At 39.7% G+C, this 18,626-nt stretch overlaps 1 protein-coding gene across 1 annotated transcript; it reads right to left on the bottom strand.

Annotated features, from left to right (window-relative positions):
• Positions 1 to 8,466: 8,466 nt before the first annotated feature.
• CUNH9orf153 (chromosome unknown C9orf153 homolog) lies at positions 8,467 to 13,512 on the bottom strand. Its single transcript, XM_036262054.1, has 3 exons — positions 13,419 to 13,512; positions 11,866 to 12,355; positions 8,467 to 8,693 (listed from the first exon to the last, which is right to left on the bottom strand). Exons 1-3 carry the CDS (start codon positions 13,482 to 13,484, stop codon positions 8,467 to 8,469), a joined length of 783 nt encoding a protein of 260 aa, XP_036117947.1. The 5' UTR covers positions 13,485 to 13,512.
• Positions 13,513 to 18,626: the final 5,114 nt, after the last annotated feature.

Genomic DNA, 18,626 nt, shown 5'->3' with positions numbered 1-18,626 from the left:
TTGATTCAGGGGATTACAAGTCCAGGCAGACAGATGGAGCCCTTGGAAAGGGAAGTTGATGCCAAAACTTTTGCTTGGGATAAAGAAGAGCTGCCTATTTTGGGTGCCCTCTGTGAAGGGCGTTGACTTTGTCTCTTAATTCTCATCCAGTTGACATTCCTGAAACCTGAGTCTTCTAGGATCTTACCAGGTCCTCCTTTCTGAAATCCAAATTGATACCAGTGAACTCAAAGGAAGGGTTTGAAGTGTTTCAAAGCTGGCTTCTCAAGAATCCCTGATGTCCTTTTTCTTGTTCTTTTTCCTATGTTTTTATTGATTTTACAGAGTGGGGAGAGAGAGAGAAACACCCATTTGCTGTCTACTGCAGGCCCCCGATTGGGGATAAACCTGAAACCCAGGCGTGTGCCTCTCCCTGGGATGGAACCAGCGACCTCTTGGTGCATGGAATGACGCTTAGCCATCTGACCCATACCTGCCAGGGCCCTGTTGTCCTGTTTCTGCAACCACTGAGCTAGAGAGAGCCAACACCTTTGCTGTGAGCCTGTCATTGGGCTAGATTGTGTGAATGTGTACAAATTAGAAAACTGAGGTTAAAAAACTTGCTCGCAGTCATAAAAACAAACAAACAAACAAAAAGGCATGCTTCAGATAGAGATCAATAAGAGCCTGGTCATGGGCAGGGGGAATCTATATAAAAGTTACCACCTCATAAGTGTAAAGCCCAACGTATAAGGTGGTTCTGTGTTTTTAAAGCCTCCAGGCTTAGTTCAGCACATAGGTTGGTGCTGTCTTCCTGTTTTCCTTTCTGCTTTGATCCATGTGTATTCCAAATTCTCTTAGTGTCACCAAAAGGTCTGGTTTATTATAACCCTGTGCCTCCGGTGACATGATAAAGAATTCTCTTTCTCAAGATCACAATGTCTCTTTCTGTTTTCAGACATGACAATAACTGGATCCCTTGTTTTGTTTTTGGACCTGGTAAGAGACCCTAGCAGATGCTTTTTAATTGGCCCATTTCCCCTTAACAATCATTTCTTAATAGGAAGCCACACAAATTCAAAACTTAGTATGCTTCTTATCCTCATATGATTATCATTCAAGCATTAATTTTTCCATGGTAATTTTTCAGATTATTCCATTTTGATTATCCCATAATCCTGATTATGTTACATACTCTTTTAATGAAACCCCATGTGTATCTGCAGTCCCTAATCTTATTTTTAAAATACAATTTAGGTTGAAACAGATGCAAATTAGAGGAAAATTAGAAGCAAAATTGGCACAACCGATTCTCAATTTCATGATGCATTAAATTTGAAGGCAATTTATTGTAAGTGGGAAAAGTTCAAGTGGTGGCAATGGTCAAGAGCCCTTGAAGAAATACAATCTTATCTTAAGGTCTAGAACAAAGGAAACTCATCTGTTACTACCCTGAATAAAATTGAATTCATGGGGCCCATTTTCAATAGTCAAGCATGTAGACTAATCAGGGATTGATTTAAAAATTTTTACTTTCCAAAATAATTCAACACATGAGTCATTGTGTCTGCCATGACGGGGTTAGTAGCCACATTTGGAACTCTCTGGGGGCACTCGAATAGCTGCAGAAATTGTATCTTCTCTGGCAAATTTCTGGGAACATGATTGTGAGGAGAGACAATGTGCTGTTTAGTGAGGAGAAAAGGTAAAGTTCCACAGAGATGCTCTCATTCATTCAATTAGTATCTAGGATTATTTTATTCATTCATCTATTCATGTCCCAAATAACCATTGAGAATTTATTGTGTCAAGAACTGTTCTGCAAAATTAACAAACAGACGCATAGACATAGAGAATGGACTGGTGGTTGCCAGAGGGCAGAAGGGTCGGGGGCTGGGTGAAAAAGGTGAAGTTCAAATCGCACCCTGGCCAGTGTGGCTCAGTTGATTGGAGCATTGTCCTGTTACACCAAAATCAGCAAAATGTCTTGGGTTCAATTCCTGCTCAGGGCATGTACCGGAGGCAACCAATTAATGTGTCTCTTTTTCTCTCTCTCTCCCTTCCCTTCTCTCTAAAATCAGTAAACGTGTCCTCAGTAAGGAGTGACAAGCAAACAAACAAGAAAGATGAAGTTCAAATCTGTAGTTACAGAATAGTCAAAGGGATGTAACACAGCACAAGAAATATAGTTAATGACATTGTAATAACTATGTATAGTGCCAGGTGGGTACTAGAACTATCGGGGGAAAACTTTGCAATTGTCTAATCACTATGCTGTACACCTGAAACTAATACAAAATAATATTGAATGTAAACTATAATTGAAAAAAAGAATACTTAACTCCAAAAAAAAGGAAAGACAGATCAATAGATATTAGCGAACAACAACAAAAGAATCAGATAAAATTTTGTTAAGCATATAGTTGCATGTACAATTTGTATGTCCAATCATGTAAATACTAAGCAGAGAATTAAAGTGAGATGGTGTGGGACAGCGTGAGGGCGTAGCCCCTGGGAGCAGCCGGCCAAGGAGTCCTCTCAGAGACAGAGGGTTAGAATCTGGGATCGGGGGCCGGGGGGAAGCAGCCAGGTGAGATTCAGGTGGAACACCTTCTGGGGACAGGAGCCCTCAGTGCCAACATCCAAAGCAGGAACAAGCTTAGTGAGTCGAAAGGACCAAAAGAAGGCAGAGTGGCTGGATGGCCATAGCTACGGAGCACTGGGCATGAGATGAGGTCACAGGATATGGAGGGATCAGAAAATTAGGATTTTGTAGACTTTTGCTTACACCCCTTGTTGTTGACACTGCCAGGTGCCTACCCTGTAACCATGCATGCCCATTTGTTCCTTTTCTCACAGAACTACAATTTTGTTTGAGGTTGCATTTCATTCAATTAATAAAACAAACAAACAAACAAAAACCCCTTAATTACCCAGAATTCCTTGTGGCTGGGGGAAGGGTCTCATTTCATGGTTCTGGTTACTAGAGTGTATCCAGAATTCTGATGGGAAGAGCTTCTCTTCCAGAATTAAAAAGGGAAACTTCTAGAAGATGGCTTTTCATTCGTTCCCATTCTTCCTGCTTGGACCACTGAGGAATGCCTGTGGGTATAGCAGCCATCTTGAAACTATTTGAATAGAAATCACAAATAAAGACTAAGATAAGAGAAACCGGAGTCCAAGAGACAGTTGCCATCCCAGTTCTGAGAACTTCTGCATGTCTTGTTTGGTGCAATGAGCAAACCTTGGTGCTGGCATCCAGCCATCCTCTTCCTTGTAACCAAACACAATCCTAAATCAGACATCACAGAACAGGAAAAAAAAATGTCTTGGGAACTGGGGGAAATATTGGTGAAAACATATTCAACGATAATGGTACCCCCCCAAAAGAAAAAGCAAGTCTTGCACAGGTGCTATATGTCATCCTGAAATTCGTTCTCAAATATTATAGACGCCAAAACCAAGAGGAAATTTCTCAATACAAAAACTACTAACTAGCATTTCCTATTAACAGAGTGGAGATCCACACTATTAGCACAGTTATCTCACGTGTATTACCATGTGCCGAGAACTCTTCTAAACACTTTACATGTATCAGATATTTAATCCTCAGAATGGTGTTTACGATTATTGTGTGTATTTCACAGATGAAGATATTGAGACACAGAGAGCGTGAGTGGCTTGTATAGGGTCAGAGAACCAGAATTTCGACTCAGACTATCTGACTGAAAGGCCTGCATATTAACCAAATTTTATGAAATTCTCATAAAATTCTCTGCTGTGTTACCTTTTCTGTCTTTGGTATAGATCTGCTCAAATCTTTTGCCTATTTTTAAAAATTGGCTTCTCATCTTAATATTGAGTGTCTATGGGCTCTCAAAGTTGAAACAATAAAACCAACATTTAAATACCCCAAATTAACAAAGTAGAAGGAAATAAATGGAATGGCATCTTCAAAGAACAGAAAGAAAATAACTTTTAGCCTAAAACTCTATATACAGGGAAAATATCTTTTAAATATGAAAGTGAAATACAGACTTTTTTGGACAAACAAAAAAAGAAAAGTCATTGCCAGGACAACCCACTTCAAAAAAAATACTAAAGATTGTCCTCCAGGCAGAAGTGAAATTAACCAGATGGAGGAAGGGAATGAAGAATAATAGAAAAGGTGACTATGTAGGTAAATCTAAATGAATATTAACTGTATAAGACTTTATAAAATTATGTCTTGGGGGTACATACACACACATGCATATATACATACATACATATGCACATATTCACATATACATATGTATATGTATGTGTGTGTAGTCACTAAGCTTAGACCTGGGTCATGTGCAGCCTTCCCTGTGCCCTGAACTCTGGTCTTCTTTGCCCATGTCCTGTCCCATAAGGTGAGGAATCTATGGGGCCAAGGGGACAGGCCCACCTGGAGCTGATGTCACCTCATCTGGAGCACAGTTTGGATACCTGGAACCTCAGAATTTCTTACTCAGATGGATCTGATCATAATCCCAGGCCTGGGTGGGCCCTTCCCCTGGCTTCAACCTCTTGAAGGCAGACCATGCTGCCAGGGTTCACCTTGGGACTTAGGGGTGACAATTATGTCTTCGGGATGAATAAAACTTTTACCATTAATAAGTAATCCTCTATCTCTAAAGATGTCTCTTATCTTAAAGTTGGCTTTGTCTGATAGTAGTATAGCTATACTAACTTTTAGTTCATGTTTAGAAGATACATCTTTTTCCATCTTCACATCTTCCACTTTTTTACACTATTATATTTGGCTTATGTCTCTTGTAGGCAGTGTGTCATTAAAAACATTTTAAAAAATATGTTTTATTGACTTTTAGAGAGTTAGGGAGAGGGAGCGAGACATAGAAACATCAGTGAGAGAGAAATATAGATTGGCTGCCTCCTGCACGACCCTCACTGGGGACCGGTGCCCACAACTCAGGCATGTGCCCTGACTGGGAATCGAACTGGTGACCCCTCAGTTCATGGGTTGAGGCTCAACCACTGAGCCACACTGGCCAGGCTCATTGAAATTTTTTATACAGAGTGACAATCTTTGGCTTTAATTGAAATATTTATTCCATTCAGATTTAAATTAATTATTGATATAGCAATATCTAGTATCTTATATTTGCTCTGCTTTTCCCACCTGAACTATATTGCTTTTTCTTGACTTTCTTGTCTACATTTGAATTGATTAAATATTTTTCATTATTCTTTTTCCCTCCTCTATTTGCTTGTTTCATTGCACGTTATCTTCCTATTCTTTTAGTGGATAGCCTAGATATTACAACAAGCATCCTTAACTTATTAAAAACCATGTATATTAGTTCTTTTACCACATCTCAGACACACTATCTTAGGACTCTCTAACTCCCTTTACCTTCATCCAACTTATGAGCTATTGTTTTCATGTACTTTAATTCTAGATAGAGAGACCCACCCACTAGCATTTTTAGGACTCAAAGAGGGATTCAAATGGAGGCCCATACATTGTATATCTAAACAGTTTAAGTATAAATCAAGCCATTAAATAACATGTGTGCTCTTTTCCTATATTTACCAATAATCCTTCATGACAATTTGGAAGGCCAAATTCAAATTTATAATTCTAAATTAAAATTTAGAACTGTTCTGCCGATGACTTGAAATGCTTGTCAATAGCAGGATAAATAAATCAGCTTATATTCATATAATTGAATACTAAACAGAAATGAAGATAAATATCTACATATAGAACATTAATAAATCTCACTAACATAATGCAGACAGAAGCCAGATCAAAAGAATCCATGTTGTATGTGCATGTTTGTATAAACGAATGCAAAAACAGACCAAATTAACCTATGAAAAACTGGTGACCAGAGGGTAAAAATGAGGACAGTTTCAGGGAGGGTCATGCTGGCTGTGCTCTATTTCATGACCTGGGTGTGGGTCCATGGGTATGTTCAGCTTGTTAGAGGTCATCAAGCTTGTGGTTTTCTGTACGATGTTACATTTTTTTAAAAAGTTTTCTAAGCCCGGGTGGTGTAGCTCAGTGGTTGAACATCAACCCCTCCACCAAGAGGTTATCGGTTAGATTGCTGGTCAGGGCACATGCCCAGATGTGGGTCCAATCCCCAGTGAGGGGCGTGCAGGAGGCAGCCAATTGATGTTCTCTCTCATCGATGTTTCCGTCTCTCTCTTCCTCTCCCTGTCTCTCTCTCTAAAATCAATAGAGAAAAATTATTTTTAAGAAAGTTTACTAAAAACTTTGAGAGACCTAAGAACCAAATGCAGTCCTTAACCTTGCCTGGATTCCTATAAAAACAAACCAATTGGAAAAAGACAGTTTTGAGACAATAAGGGGACTTCAAATACGGATCTGCAGATGGGAATAAGGAATTGTCATTGTTCCTGGTATAACGATGGCAGTGTGTCTATGAGAGAGGATGTCCATATTTTTCTGAGATGCATACCAAAGTATGTAAGGAGAGAAGCTTAGACCTTCAGCCTAAGATTTGCTTTAAGATAGTTCAGCATCCACAGCAAACACAACAGGAATAGATGAACTGAGTGTGGTACAATCTTAAGTGTTGAATCTAGTTTAAACATTTTCATAATATGATAGGAAGAAAAGCTGTCAGGACTGTATGATTTTATAGCTGAGTTCTAGCTAGATTTTAAAGATCTAGCTTTCAAATATTTCTGATATTATTTAAATAGCTATGGCTTCAAAAAATTAAAAAAAAAAGAAAACTCCAGGTAGCATAACTTGCAAAACATTTTTTTGTGAAGTGTAACATGCATGATAAAGCTTACAGTTGTTAAATGTATACCTTGAGGAATTTTTGCATGCTGAACAACTTGAGTACACATATTTTAAATACCCAGAATAGCCTGGTTGGTATGGCTCAGTGGATTAAGCGTTGTCCATGGACGGAGAGGTCCAGGTTCGATTCCTGGTCAAGGCACATACCCAAGTTGTGGACTCCATCCCCAATGAGGGGCAAACAGGAGGCAGCCAATTGATGTTTCTCTCTCTCTCACATCAATGTTTCTCTCTCTTTCTCCCTTCCTCTCTCTCTAAAAGAATCAATAAAAATACATTAATAAACAAATATAAAATAAAAAAAACCTAGAATATTATGAGAACCCAAAAAACCTCCCTCAGGCCCATTTCTAGGCAGTATCCACTATGCAGAAGCCAAAATCTGATTTTTAAAAAGAGCGCAAAACATGAAAACTACAAAATAATTCCACCTATAGAGGCAAATTTTTAAGATAAAATATTAGGAAATAGAATCTAGAAATATATTTTAATATCGACACAACCACAGTCATATGTTACTTAGGAACTGAATTGCTCACCCGTTTCTTGCACACCCTCGGGGTTCTTGCTGAAGTACATATTTGCTAGTAGTTTTTCCAGTAAGGGGTAGTAAACATTTTTGACTCTTCCATGTTTTAAAATGTATTTATTTTAGTCTTACTTTTTAAAGGGGGTTAGGCTGGCAGTGAGTTCCAGATTGACAGTTGTTCCCCCTCAGCGTTTTGAGTGTGACACCATCACCTGACAGCAGCTGTTAGAGTCCCACCGTCTCCTAGCCGTTCGTTTCTGTCATCCATCTTCTCTTTTTTGTAGATTATAGTTTCTTTTTCTTTTTGCTTAATTCTCTGCAGTTCTGCTACAGTCCTCCCAGGTATAGACTTATGTTCTTGCTAATCACCCAGTGAGAGTTTTCAATTCAAGCCTTCATGTGTTTCTTCATTTCTGGAAAGGTATCAGTCATTTTATTTTCAAGCATCACCTTTTCCCCACGCTCTTCATTTCTTTCTGCAACGTCCACTGCAGATTCCTGAACTTCTCATTCAACACCCTGCCCCCCATAACCCTTAACTTCTTTCATCATTTTCTCCTTGATCTTACTGTGTTGTGATCTGGAAGCTTCTTTCTCAATGCTGTCTTCCAACTCTTGAATCCCTTCTCTCTTCAGATATATCCACTATACCACTGAGGTAATTTATTGAGGGTCATTATTAACATTTTATTTTCAATGACATTTTTTTACTTCCAAGATTTCTAATTTCTTCTTTTTTAAATCTTCCTGTTCTTGCTGCAGAGTCGCTACTTCCTTCCTCATGTCTTTGCACAGTTAACATATTATATTTAAGTTTTCAGGTTGAACCCTATACCCTCAGGTGTTAATTCTTTCATCTGTTGAATTTATCAACTATTTTTATGGCCGTAGACTTTCTCATGTGCTTACATTTTTAGAGAGCTATTCTTGCTTGTGTGTTCTCCTGCATACACACCATAGCAAGTCAACTTGGATCTCTTACTCCATGTTAGTGGTTTCACCTTAGACCTTATGTGCATATGGTTCCATGTTCCACGGTGCCTCTGCTTCTTTCCTTTTTGTGCATAAATTCAATGTTCTCAAAAGCAAAACCTACATCCAAAATGGTTTCAGAAACTGCATATTTCATTTAAGAAAAAGAAAGTACATTCTGTTCATTATCAATTTGAGAACACACAATCAAAGACCTACGAACCAGAGGAGGGAAAATAACATCAGGCATCTCCTGACTCTCTACAAATCTCTTCTCACTGTTGTACTGTATGTTTGTATATGAAGCCGAAGTTTTGCGTGCCCACTTTGTGATCCCCTTGTAATATTTCCATTCCAGATCCCTTAGATCCATGAATTGTTTTTCTGAAAAGAATCACATGTTCAAAGAATCACATGGTGGTGTCATTTAACCCTCAGTGATTCAGAGGTATTTCATGACAGAGTAAACCTTTGATGAATTTGAGCCTCCTCCCTTCTGGTAGAAAGCGTTTTCTGAATCTTTATAAACTAAGGGGAACCTACGGTGTCCACCTCATTGAAAACCCTCCTCCATGTAGAATTGTGAGTGGGTCTGGCTAACTGGGCTGGAAAGGACCCTGCAGGGGCCATGGCAGGTGGGGAAAGTTTCTCATTTGGTGCTTGGAAACTAAGAATGTGCAAATTGGAGAGACCTGCAGAGCACTGAGGTCAACGGGAGAAGAAAAATGATTCTAATGAGGCGTGAAAACAAGGAGGAAGATTTATCAGCAGTGTATACATGGCTAGTGTCATTTCTTCCAAGAGGCTGGTGTAAACCCTGAGTATAAAAGGACAGTGGCTTAGCTAGAATTTGGCTGCTTTCCCTACTCTTTCAGGACCTGCCAATGTGGAGTCATTAGTAGTTACATTTTCTTCAAGAAGCCAATGAACTACAGCCAAGAGACACTGCACAGTCCCCTACTCAGCACCTTTTCCCTTTCCTTTCCCTTCGATTCTTTTCATGACTCAATAAATAGTAAACCTGAAAAAAAGAAAAGAAAAAGAAAGCCCAAGGCAGGGGCTTGAATGTAAAACCTGAGACCAAAGAGCCAAAAGGAGTGTAAGGAGAATAATGGGTACAGCAAACAAGCAGGTCCATTTCTCATGGATGATTTTATCGCCCTCTGTTTGGTGATATTTGAGCAGGTCACCTATGGCCCAAATACTGCCCCTGCCCCAATCAAGCCTCCATTTTTGGGAAGGACCTGGGTTTGCCAGGGTCTGCCTAGTAGAAAGTGTATATATTCTGTTCATGCCTGAAGTAGGAAACTGAGGCCAGGGACTCTTCCTTGAGTTCACACCTGGCCATGTTGTTCCACAGCCTGTCCCTAAATGTCAGTTACCAAGTTTCAGAGGGTTTGACAAGATCTTGGCAGGCTCTGTATAGCAAGAAATGATGAGAGAAAAAAGGAAAGGAAAGAAATATTTGGTGTAAGAAGGCCATAGAGTTGATGATTTCCATTACTAAAGAGCTGTATGTTGTGATCCATGGTAGACACTACAGGTTAGCTCACTCCATGCCAATACCACCCCCTTCTGCCTCCCTCCAGTATGGAGGATAGAAAGCTCAGAACTCTCTTCACCGGGCTTCCTTGCAGTAAGGGTTACTATTGGACTCAATTCCAGACAATGAAATGTAAGGAGAAGTCACCTTAGGAGGTGTGTTCTGAGGAGCTTTGCCTCCTACTCAAAGAGGACCAAACTAGCCAATGTGGCCCTTTTTCCTATCCCCCTCTTCCTGTATGGGATGTGGCCATAGTGCCTGAAAGGGAAGGAAACATCTTTTGGCCGTGAAGACATAAGCCGTTCAGAAAGAGATGGTGGAGCCTGATCTACGACATCAAAACATTGCTCCAGCCCTTGTCTGCCCACCTCCAGACTTCTAATTATATAGGAAAAATAACCCCTATTTGGTTTTTCCATTACTTTTGGCCAAACACATTCTTAACCTACATGGTCCTACAGGATTTAACCTGAGCAAGAGTTGCTCATAAGGTAGAAAAAGAAAAATGGCAGCACCCACCTCCTTTTCCTCCTCTCGTGCTTGGTGCTAGTAAAGATGTGTTCTATACTATTCTTTGGTATGCCAGAAGTCCCAAAGTTTTCCCAGACTGAGAAAACTTCAGGGACTAGCTGGCTAATGAAATGATAGTCATATTGGGCAATATAGGACAGCAAAAGATGAAATATTATAATATCAATTAAACCTAAGGAATTATTGGATATTTCTCATATGGATACCTACCTGGCTTCATACATATTCCTTGAATAGACAGGATATGTCCCAGAAATTCTATCTCCAGGATCTCAAAAAATGAGGTCATGGAGGCAGAGAAGAGACTGAGTGAGAGTCTGGGGGGGCACCCAGAGGCTCCCAGGGGTTAGGTAGACAGCAGGCAATCCATGCATTAGGAAGGACGGGCGATTTGGCCCCTATAGGTGGCAAAGCCATAAATATTCAAGCCCTATCAAACATCCAAAGCCTTCAGCACTTCTTCAGTAGGCTTTTTGACAGTTCTTATGGATCCTCAAACACTTTCCTTGCTTTTTCCTCTTTGGTCCCAGACTTTCCCCGTGCCCTTTTGTGGATTATGTAGGCCATTCCACAACTGCCTTAATTTCCACTTCTGTCTGAGCTCCAAACACATAAAGTATGATTCTATCAAAGGAATTTTAAACCTGCATTGGGTTGTGTCATGACATGGATGTAGGAAGTTAGAGCAAACGTTTTTCCGGCATCTTGGACCATATACATATGATCAGAGTGATTGATCTGTTCCTTTAAATTTGTTCCTGTTTCTCCCATTACTTGTGATGTCATAATATTTGCTGTGCAAATAGTTTTATCTTGGGTCAAGAACCTACTTCAGAAAGACTCAAATGTTTTATGTCATTAATTTAATCTATTTTTTATAGCTACACAGAATGACAAAATATTATTTCCCTCAAATTACATAAGAAAATGAAGACCTTAGGAATAGTCCATCATGTGTTTTTTATATTTTTAACTTTCTCTATAAGGTCTTTGGACTTTTATGGGTACCTTCTTTATTAAAGAATCAGAACTAGAGAGTTTTCTCCTCTTCGTAGAGATGTAACAATAGGAAAGAGTAAAGGTTTATTATTTAAAATCTTTAAAAACCCTCAATTAAAGAGAAATCAAGATATTTAAGAAAGATAAATTATTATTTACTAAATACTTGACTAACTTCATGGAACAAGAAACAAATAGTTATGAGTGTTTTAGAGCCCTAATTTAACCGGCTCGTTTCATAAAAGCAAGTGTAAGTGCGATGTCTAAATAATACATCTTTTGGGGAATGAGTCTGAGATTTGACCCTGAAGTGTCGGATTCTCTGTCCTCCATTTCCCATTGCCATTATGTGTATTAAGAGCACCAGAACAACGACATTCCTGTGGATCAATATTTGACTCTTTCAACTCTGGAAATCTAGGTAAATTTTCCAGTAAGATTTCCACTCTTTTTCTCTCACGTGGCCTTATCTGTTTAGAGTACCTGGTTCAACTAATAAGTATTCAGAAATCTTATCTTCAAATAAAAACTTGTCTGGCTTGGAGCGGGAAAAGCTCGGCTTGGATGATCTTCTGAAATTTTGAATCCTCTTCCGTGTCGTGGCCCAAAAATTGGAGTTCTCGATTAGAATCTCATAAGGAAAGGTGTGCAAGGGAGGAGGGATGCCGTGCTGAGCGAGTCTCTGCTGGGACTTGGCGAGTCTGTCGAGTTCTGAGTGCAAGGTGGTCAGTAGGCTGCGGTGCAGGAGTTCAGTCAGTGATGCTGGCCTCTCCTCCTCTTTTCTAACCACCTTGCACGTGAGCACAGATTGGGGATCTTCTCTCAAATCAGTCCCGCTGGTGAATGACATGGCATTCAGGTTTTGACTAAGTATTTTCTGTGCTTCGCTTGGTGACATGCCATGAGTTTTTAGGCGACTTGATTTCTTGCTCTTCTTATTAAAATTCTCAGCAAGTGCATATAATTCTGGCAGCTATGGGGGAGGGGGGGAGAAGTGGGAAGTTGTGAGACTGATGAATGATAATCATCTTGCAGATCCACAAACTCTAAAACAAATAAAATAACAAGTAACCATGCACACAGAAGCGTCTATCTTTGGGTGATATTGTTGCCTAACTAAGCCCTGTCAGTTATAGCAGTGTGGAACAGAGACCACATGTTCAAGGCTCAGATTCTTCCCCAAAAGAGGTATTGTTTAGACATGTCACTGAAAGCCTGCATTGTAAAATGAGCCATCAGACTTGGATTCTAAAGTCTTTAAGACCTTTCCAACTCTAAGATTCTGAGAGTTCCCATGGAGAGAGACCACTCTGGGGGTATGCAACGTGTTTCAGGTAAGGTTACATCTCTTTTAAGAAAGCAAGGGAGCCAGATCATCTGGATATAACAGCTTCGTCCTGGTGTCCAAGGGGCTTGGAACGTTTAGGAACACAGTGCACAAGAAGCTGTGATCATCTTATTAACTGGAATATTTTATCAAAGCAAATGGTTACATTTGTAGAGTTTGGGAATAATTGTTAGCAGAAAAGACAATACGTGTTCCCTTGGAGTCCCCCTTCTCTATCTAAAATCCTGTATTAAAAGAATGACATTTTATTTTCTAGAGCATTCTGCCTGCGAATCCCATTATTCCTAAGAGGTTTCTTAGGTCATTAAACGGGAAGGCCATAGGGGCCAAAGTGAGAGCCCAAACTTGGGTCGCTCAGCCCAGTGCAGTTTCCCTGCAGTTCTAGTCAAGGCAACAAACAGGACCTGGGCGGAGTTGGTAAAAGGCTCTTTCGAAGGCATTTCATTGTCGAGTTGGTAAAAGGCTCTTTCGAAGGCATTTCATTGTCGTGCAAACAAGTCAGCAGGCAGGCCCCCAGCCCACGGAAGAGCTGCATTTTGCTGTGCCAAAGGAGGGCAGGTGGCTGAAGAGAAATGTTTGTGTTCCCTGTGGTCCCCCAGGCATGCCACTCAGTGCTTACTAGTTTGAATGCTTATAATTCTGGAATGCAGTTTCCTGTGGACAACGTTACAGAAGTGTAAGTACATACGGAGCACGCAGGAAACTCGGTCTCCTCATCGTCTTTACTTGAATCGGCATCTCTGCTGAGGAACATCGTGCTGGCATTTTATTCTCTAATTTCTAAAAAAAATCAATTTAAGGGAAGAAGAAATGAAAACTCAAAAGTCAGAGAAAATACAAAGGGGAGGGTAAGACTTTTTAAGTCATTTGAACTTTGTAAGTGGGACACTTTTTAAATTTTATACCATTACAGTTTTTCTTTTGTTTCTCCTTACTCTAGGTCTGCCAATTTCAATGAAATATTTTCTCTGAAACACCTCAAATTCTTATGTAACATGCATGTTCAGACATTTAATACTAGTTCAGAGAATCCCATATGGATTTTTTGTGTGTGTTACATATTTTATTTTTCAGGTTATCTAAAGAAAAACTTACCTACCTCCTCACCCAGGAAAAGCATTTTTTTTTTTCAATCAGAAGAAAAAGGCTAATAACAACAGCAATAATTAACACTTTAAAATTATTTGCTTTGGGCCACATATGATTATATACATTTTACAGATGGAATTTTGTCTAATCCTGTTTGAGGGATTAAAAATGGCCATAGAATTTATACAATTGGTCTCATCAGTAAGTGGCAGCTAAGTCCTCTCCCACATTTGACTCTAGGCTGGCATTATGCTTGCCTTTGACTCACAGCATAAGATGTGAGTGACGTTTTGTGAGGGCCAGAGCCTAAGCATTAAAAAGTTTTGCAGTCCCTGACCAGGTAGCCCAGTTGGTTAGAGCATCATCTTGAGATGCCAAGGTTTTGGGTTCAATCCCAGGTCAGGGCACATACAAGAATTAACCAACGAATGTATAAATAAGTGGAACAACATATTGATGTCTCTCTCTCTCTCTCTCTCTCTCTCTGTTCTTGTCTGTCTCTAAAAAAAAAAAAAAAGGAAACTTTGCAATTCCACTCTTGGAAGCCTTCTGGAGAGATCATGTAGAGTTGATAGCCAGCACCAAGCACTAGACCTGTGAGTGAAGCCATCTTGAATCACCCAGCCCCACCTGAGCCTCCAGAAGACAGGAGCAACCCAGATGATTGCAAATAGAGAAAAAGAACCACCCAGCTGACCCAGCTAACTCCAAAATTATGGCAAGTGATGGATTACAGTTGTTTCAAGACACTAAGTTTTGACTGGATTGTTATATAGCAATAAATAACAGATAAAGCCCACGGTATTTTGCATTCTGGGTCTAACTTATGCCAGTGAGAGCTCTGTTGGCAGGTAGGGGAAGGAATGAGGGAGACATCTTCCTGAGCACCCATGTATCCTGGCCGGGAGCTCTGGGAACTGGAGTGAGTGCCAGAGATTAACTAAAAACACTCATTTGGTGCTTGGAGTGAAGCAAAAACAATTAGGTTCTTCCTCCTCCTAAGCAAAGTAGAAAACCCAGAATAAATATCTATCTAGCTATACATTTGAATATATATATTTCTTGTGGGACATCTATGTATTATTTGATATACATATATATCCAAATATAGTATTGTCACTACCGAGTCCACTATGTCAATATATAGGACATGCCCACCCCCTTTCCTACATCTGGGCAGTGGTTTCACAGATAGATGTCTCCGACCAGTTAGAATTAGACTTGATTGTGCTTCTCCTTCAATAGTCCCTTCCTGTAAAAGAAAATATTTCTCTCACCTATTTCATCGAAACCCTCAGGGTCTCTGGTCAGCCATCCCTGCCGTCTTCCAGTGTCGGCCACCGTGAGAGGGCTGCCTTCACCACGGCCACCAGACAACGTATCTTTCTGTCTTCCCCTCCCTTTAGAAGAGGGGTGCATTTACACTCCCCCCCACACACGCAAACTTCAGTCAGTGCTGTCGACCCAGATGAGTGCTTTCCAACTTCAGCGGCCCGGCTCGCAGGTTATATACATGTGTTCAAAGTCATCTGTAAGAAATCTGTACTCGGTTCATGACGGGAAGCTTCCACCCCAGGAAGCTTCTGTTCTTGCCGAATTCCCTGTGCGGGAACTGCTGTTGAGCAGGGCTCAGAATGCTAGTGCAGACCGGCAGTCAAAGAGGCTTTTATCCACCTGAGTGCCGACCTCACTAACGTCCTTTCACCTTCGGCCCTTCGCTCGAGCCAAGCCAGTGCTAACCCTAGATTAGCCTTTAATCCAGCCTCTCGTGGAGAGCAGTCCCGAGGAAGTCATGAAAATACAGCTGACGGGCCTGTTACGGATTTATGCAACCCGAGTTCTTTATCACTTCTATTCATCTTTTGTTATTCCCAGAAATTCCCACATTAAATTCTGATTTTACTGAGAAGAGCAAGGGCATCTCATAGGGACTCCTTGGATGGCCTCCCCTTCTCCATTCATCCATACCCAAGTTCTCTCTGCTCATCTAATGGTCGGCCTCTCTCTCTCTCCCGCGCAGGATGGTATATTTTATCCTACTCATAATTCTTATGGAATATTTCCCCCGCCTCCTTTCCCTCTTTGGAGATACAACTTCTCTTCTTCCATTACTCTCTTATCTTCAATCTCATGTTCACCAATGCAGCTTCCTTTCTTCACAAACACCCCTTCCATTGGGGGGAAATGCAATTCCTCCTGACTGTCTTACCAGGGACTCTCTATCTTTATCCCTCCTCTACCTCGGTGCTTGCTATTTTTATATTCTCATGATCTAATCTTCAGTGTAATGACATTGAGCTTCTACCCTGACTGATGAACCAAAATTGAAGTCTTGAAGACAATTGTGAGTTCTTTTTTTTTTTAAACAATTTTCTTTTATTGATTTTAGAGAGAGAGGAAGGGAGAAAGGAAGAGTGATAGAAACATCAAAGAGAGGAAACATTGATTGGCCGCCTCCTGCATGCCCCCACTGGGGATCGGGCCTACAACCTGGGCATGTGCCCTGACCAGGAATTGAACCAGCAACTTCTTGATGCATGGGTCGACGCTCAACCACTGAGCCACACCGGCCGGACTATTATTGTTGTTGTTATTATTATTATTATTAGTAGTAGTAGCAGTAGTAGAAATCTATCCTAAATCACCTCTTATTTTATTTTTTTATCCTCACCCAACGACATTTTTGCATTTATCTTCAGATAGAGTAGGAGGGAGGGAGAGAGGAAGAGAGAGAGAAACATTGACGTGAGAAAGACACATCGACTGGTTGCCACCCACACAACCCCAGCCGGGGCCAGGGACAAACTGCAACCAAGGTGCGTGCCCTTAGTGGGAACCGAACTCAGGACCGCAGGCCGATGCTCTAACCGCTGAGCCAAACTGGCCAGGGCCTAAATCAGCTCTTTATCTAGCTATTCATTCTTCAAACTTGGTTCCTTACTACTTTTAGTAAACTTCTTGATCAGACTTACAAAGACTATCCACAATCTGCTTCTAAACATTCCACACATTTAAAAATCATATTTCTATGTCACCACAAGGCCAGCTAGAGCAATTTGTTTTGTCTGCAATAATCTTCTCTGCTTTTGTGCATTCTTGCTTGCGCCTGTGCTTACCCTGAATCCCATTTAATCAAGCAGAATGTTTATGTCAATCTAAATAAGAACATAATGGAACTGAGGATAAAATAGAAAGAAGCATAATGTTGATTAGCTATTGCGGCAAACAAAAGCAAAATTTGGAACAGAAAATAGAAATAAAGAAAGTTAAAATTTATTTAGAGAGGATCCAGTTATGGTCAGCTGATTTTTACAAGATGGCTAAGACAATTCAATGGGAAAAAGAATCATCTTTTAAATAAATGGTGTTGGGACAATAGGATATCCATGTGTAGAAAAGTGAAGTTGGACTCCTACCCTAATTCATACACTGATTAACTTAAAATGTACCCTACACCTAAATAGAAGAGCTAAAACTAAAAAAATCCTAGAAGAAAACACAGGAGTAAACTTTCATGACCTGGCTTAGGCAAGGGTTTCTTGGATACAACACCAAAAACAGAAGCAAAAAGAATGAAGAAATAGATAAATTTGGCTTCATCAAATTAAACTTCTGTGATTTAAAGGACACCGTGAAGAAGATGAAAATGATAATGCACAGAATGGGAGAAAATATTTGCAAATCATACATCTGATAAGGGATTCGTATTCAAAATATACAAAGAATACTTACAACTCAACAATAAAAAGACAAATAACAATTTTAAAATGGTCGAAGGATTTGAATAGAGATTTCTCCAAATAAGATACACAAATGGGCAATAAAGCATGAAAACACGCTCAACATCATTAGCTATCAAGAAAATGCAAATTTAAGCAACAGTAGGGTATCATTATACTCTCCCTAGGATGGCTATAATAATACTAATAAAAAACTAATAATGATTGTTGGCGAGGATTTAGAGAAATTGATACCATCATACATTATTGATGGAAATAAAATACAGTGCAGTCACTTTGAAAAACAGTTCGGCAGTTCCTCAAAATGACAAACATAGAGCTGCTCTATAACCCAGAAAATTAACTCCTAAGTGTATATCTAAGACAAACTCATGTCCGCACAAAAACTTATACATGAATGTTCATGGGCAGCACTATTTAAAATAGCCAAAAAGTGAAAACAACCCTAATGCCCATCACGGGATGAATGGATAAACAAAATATTTGCAAACATGTATCTGATAAGGAATTTGTATTCAAAATATACAAAGAATACTTACAACTCAACAATAAAAAGACAACTAATAGAATACTATTCAGTAATAAAAAGAAACAAAGTCCGCTGCAACATGATAAATCTTGAAAATTTATATTAAGTAAAAGACATCATCCACAAAAGACCACATATTATATGATTCCATTTATGTGAATAGATAGGATTGGCAAGTCAATAGAGACAGAGAGTAGATTAGTGGTTGCCTGGCTCGGGGGGCACACAGGAATGGGGAATGCTAATCCTATGGGTTTTCTTTTGAGAGTGATACCAATGTCCTAAAATTGATTGTGATGATGGTTACACAACTCTGTGAATATACTTAAAACTATTAAACAGTATACTTTGAATGGGTGTTTCATGGTATGTAAATTATTTCTCAATAAAAATGTTTAAAATGATTTAGAGAGAAAATGATAGATATAGAAGTTGGGTTAAGGAGATACAACATATTTAATTGGATATCCCAAAGAGAGGGGGAATAAAATCATGGGGAAAAAATTATTTAAAATTTAAATTCAAGAAGATTTTTCTG

Source organism: Molossus molossus, unplaced genomic scaffold, assembly GCF_014108415.1.
Source record: "Molossus molossus isolate mMolMol1 unplaced genomic scaffold, mMolMol1.p scaffold_m16_p_14, whole genome shotgun sequence".
NCBI lineage: Eukaryota > Metazoa > Chordata > Mammalia > Chiroptera > Molossidae > Molossus > Molossus molossus.
Note: the sequence above shows the minus strand (reverse complement) of the source record. Positions and strands in the feature narration are given on the sequence as shown.

Excerpts from the sequence above, each read along its gene's own strand:
- CUNH9orf153 (XM_036262054.1), bottom strand. The coding sequence starts at position 13,484 with ATGTTCCTCAGCAGAGATGCCGATTCAAGTAAAGACGATGAGGAGACC. Across the intron at positions 12,356-13,418 it reads CCGAGTTTCCTGCGTGCTCC|CTGCCAGAATTATATGCACT; the intron begins GTATGTACTTAC and ends CCTCCCCCATAG. Across the intron at positions 8,694-11,865 it reads ATACTTATTAGTTGAACCAG|AAAAACAATTCATGGATCTA; the intron begins GTACTCTAAACA and ends GATTCTTTTCAG.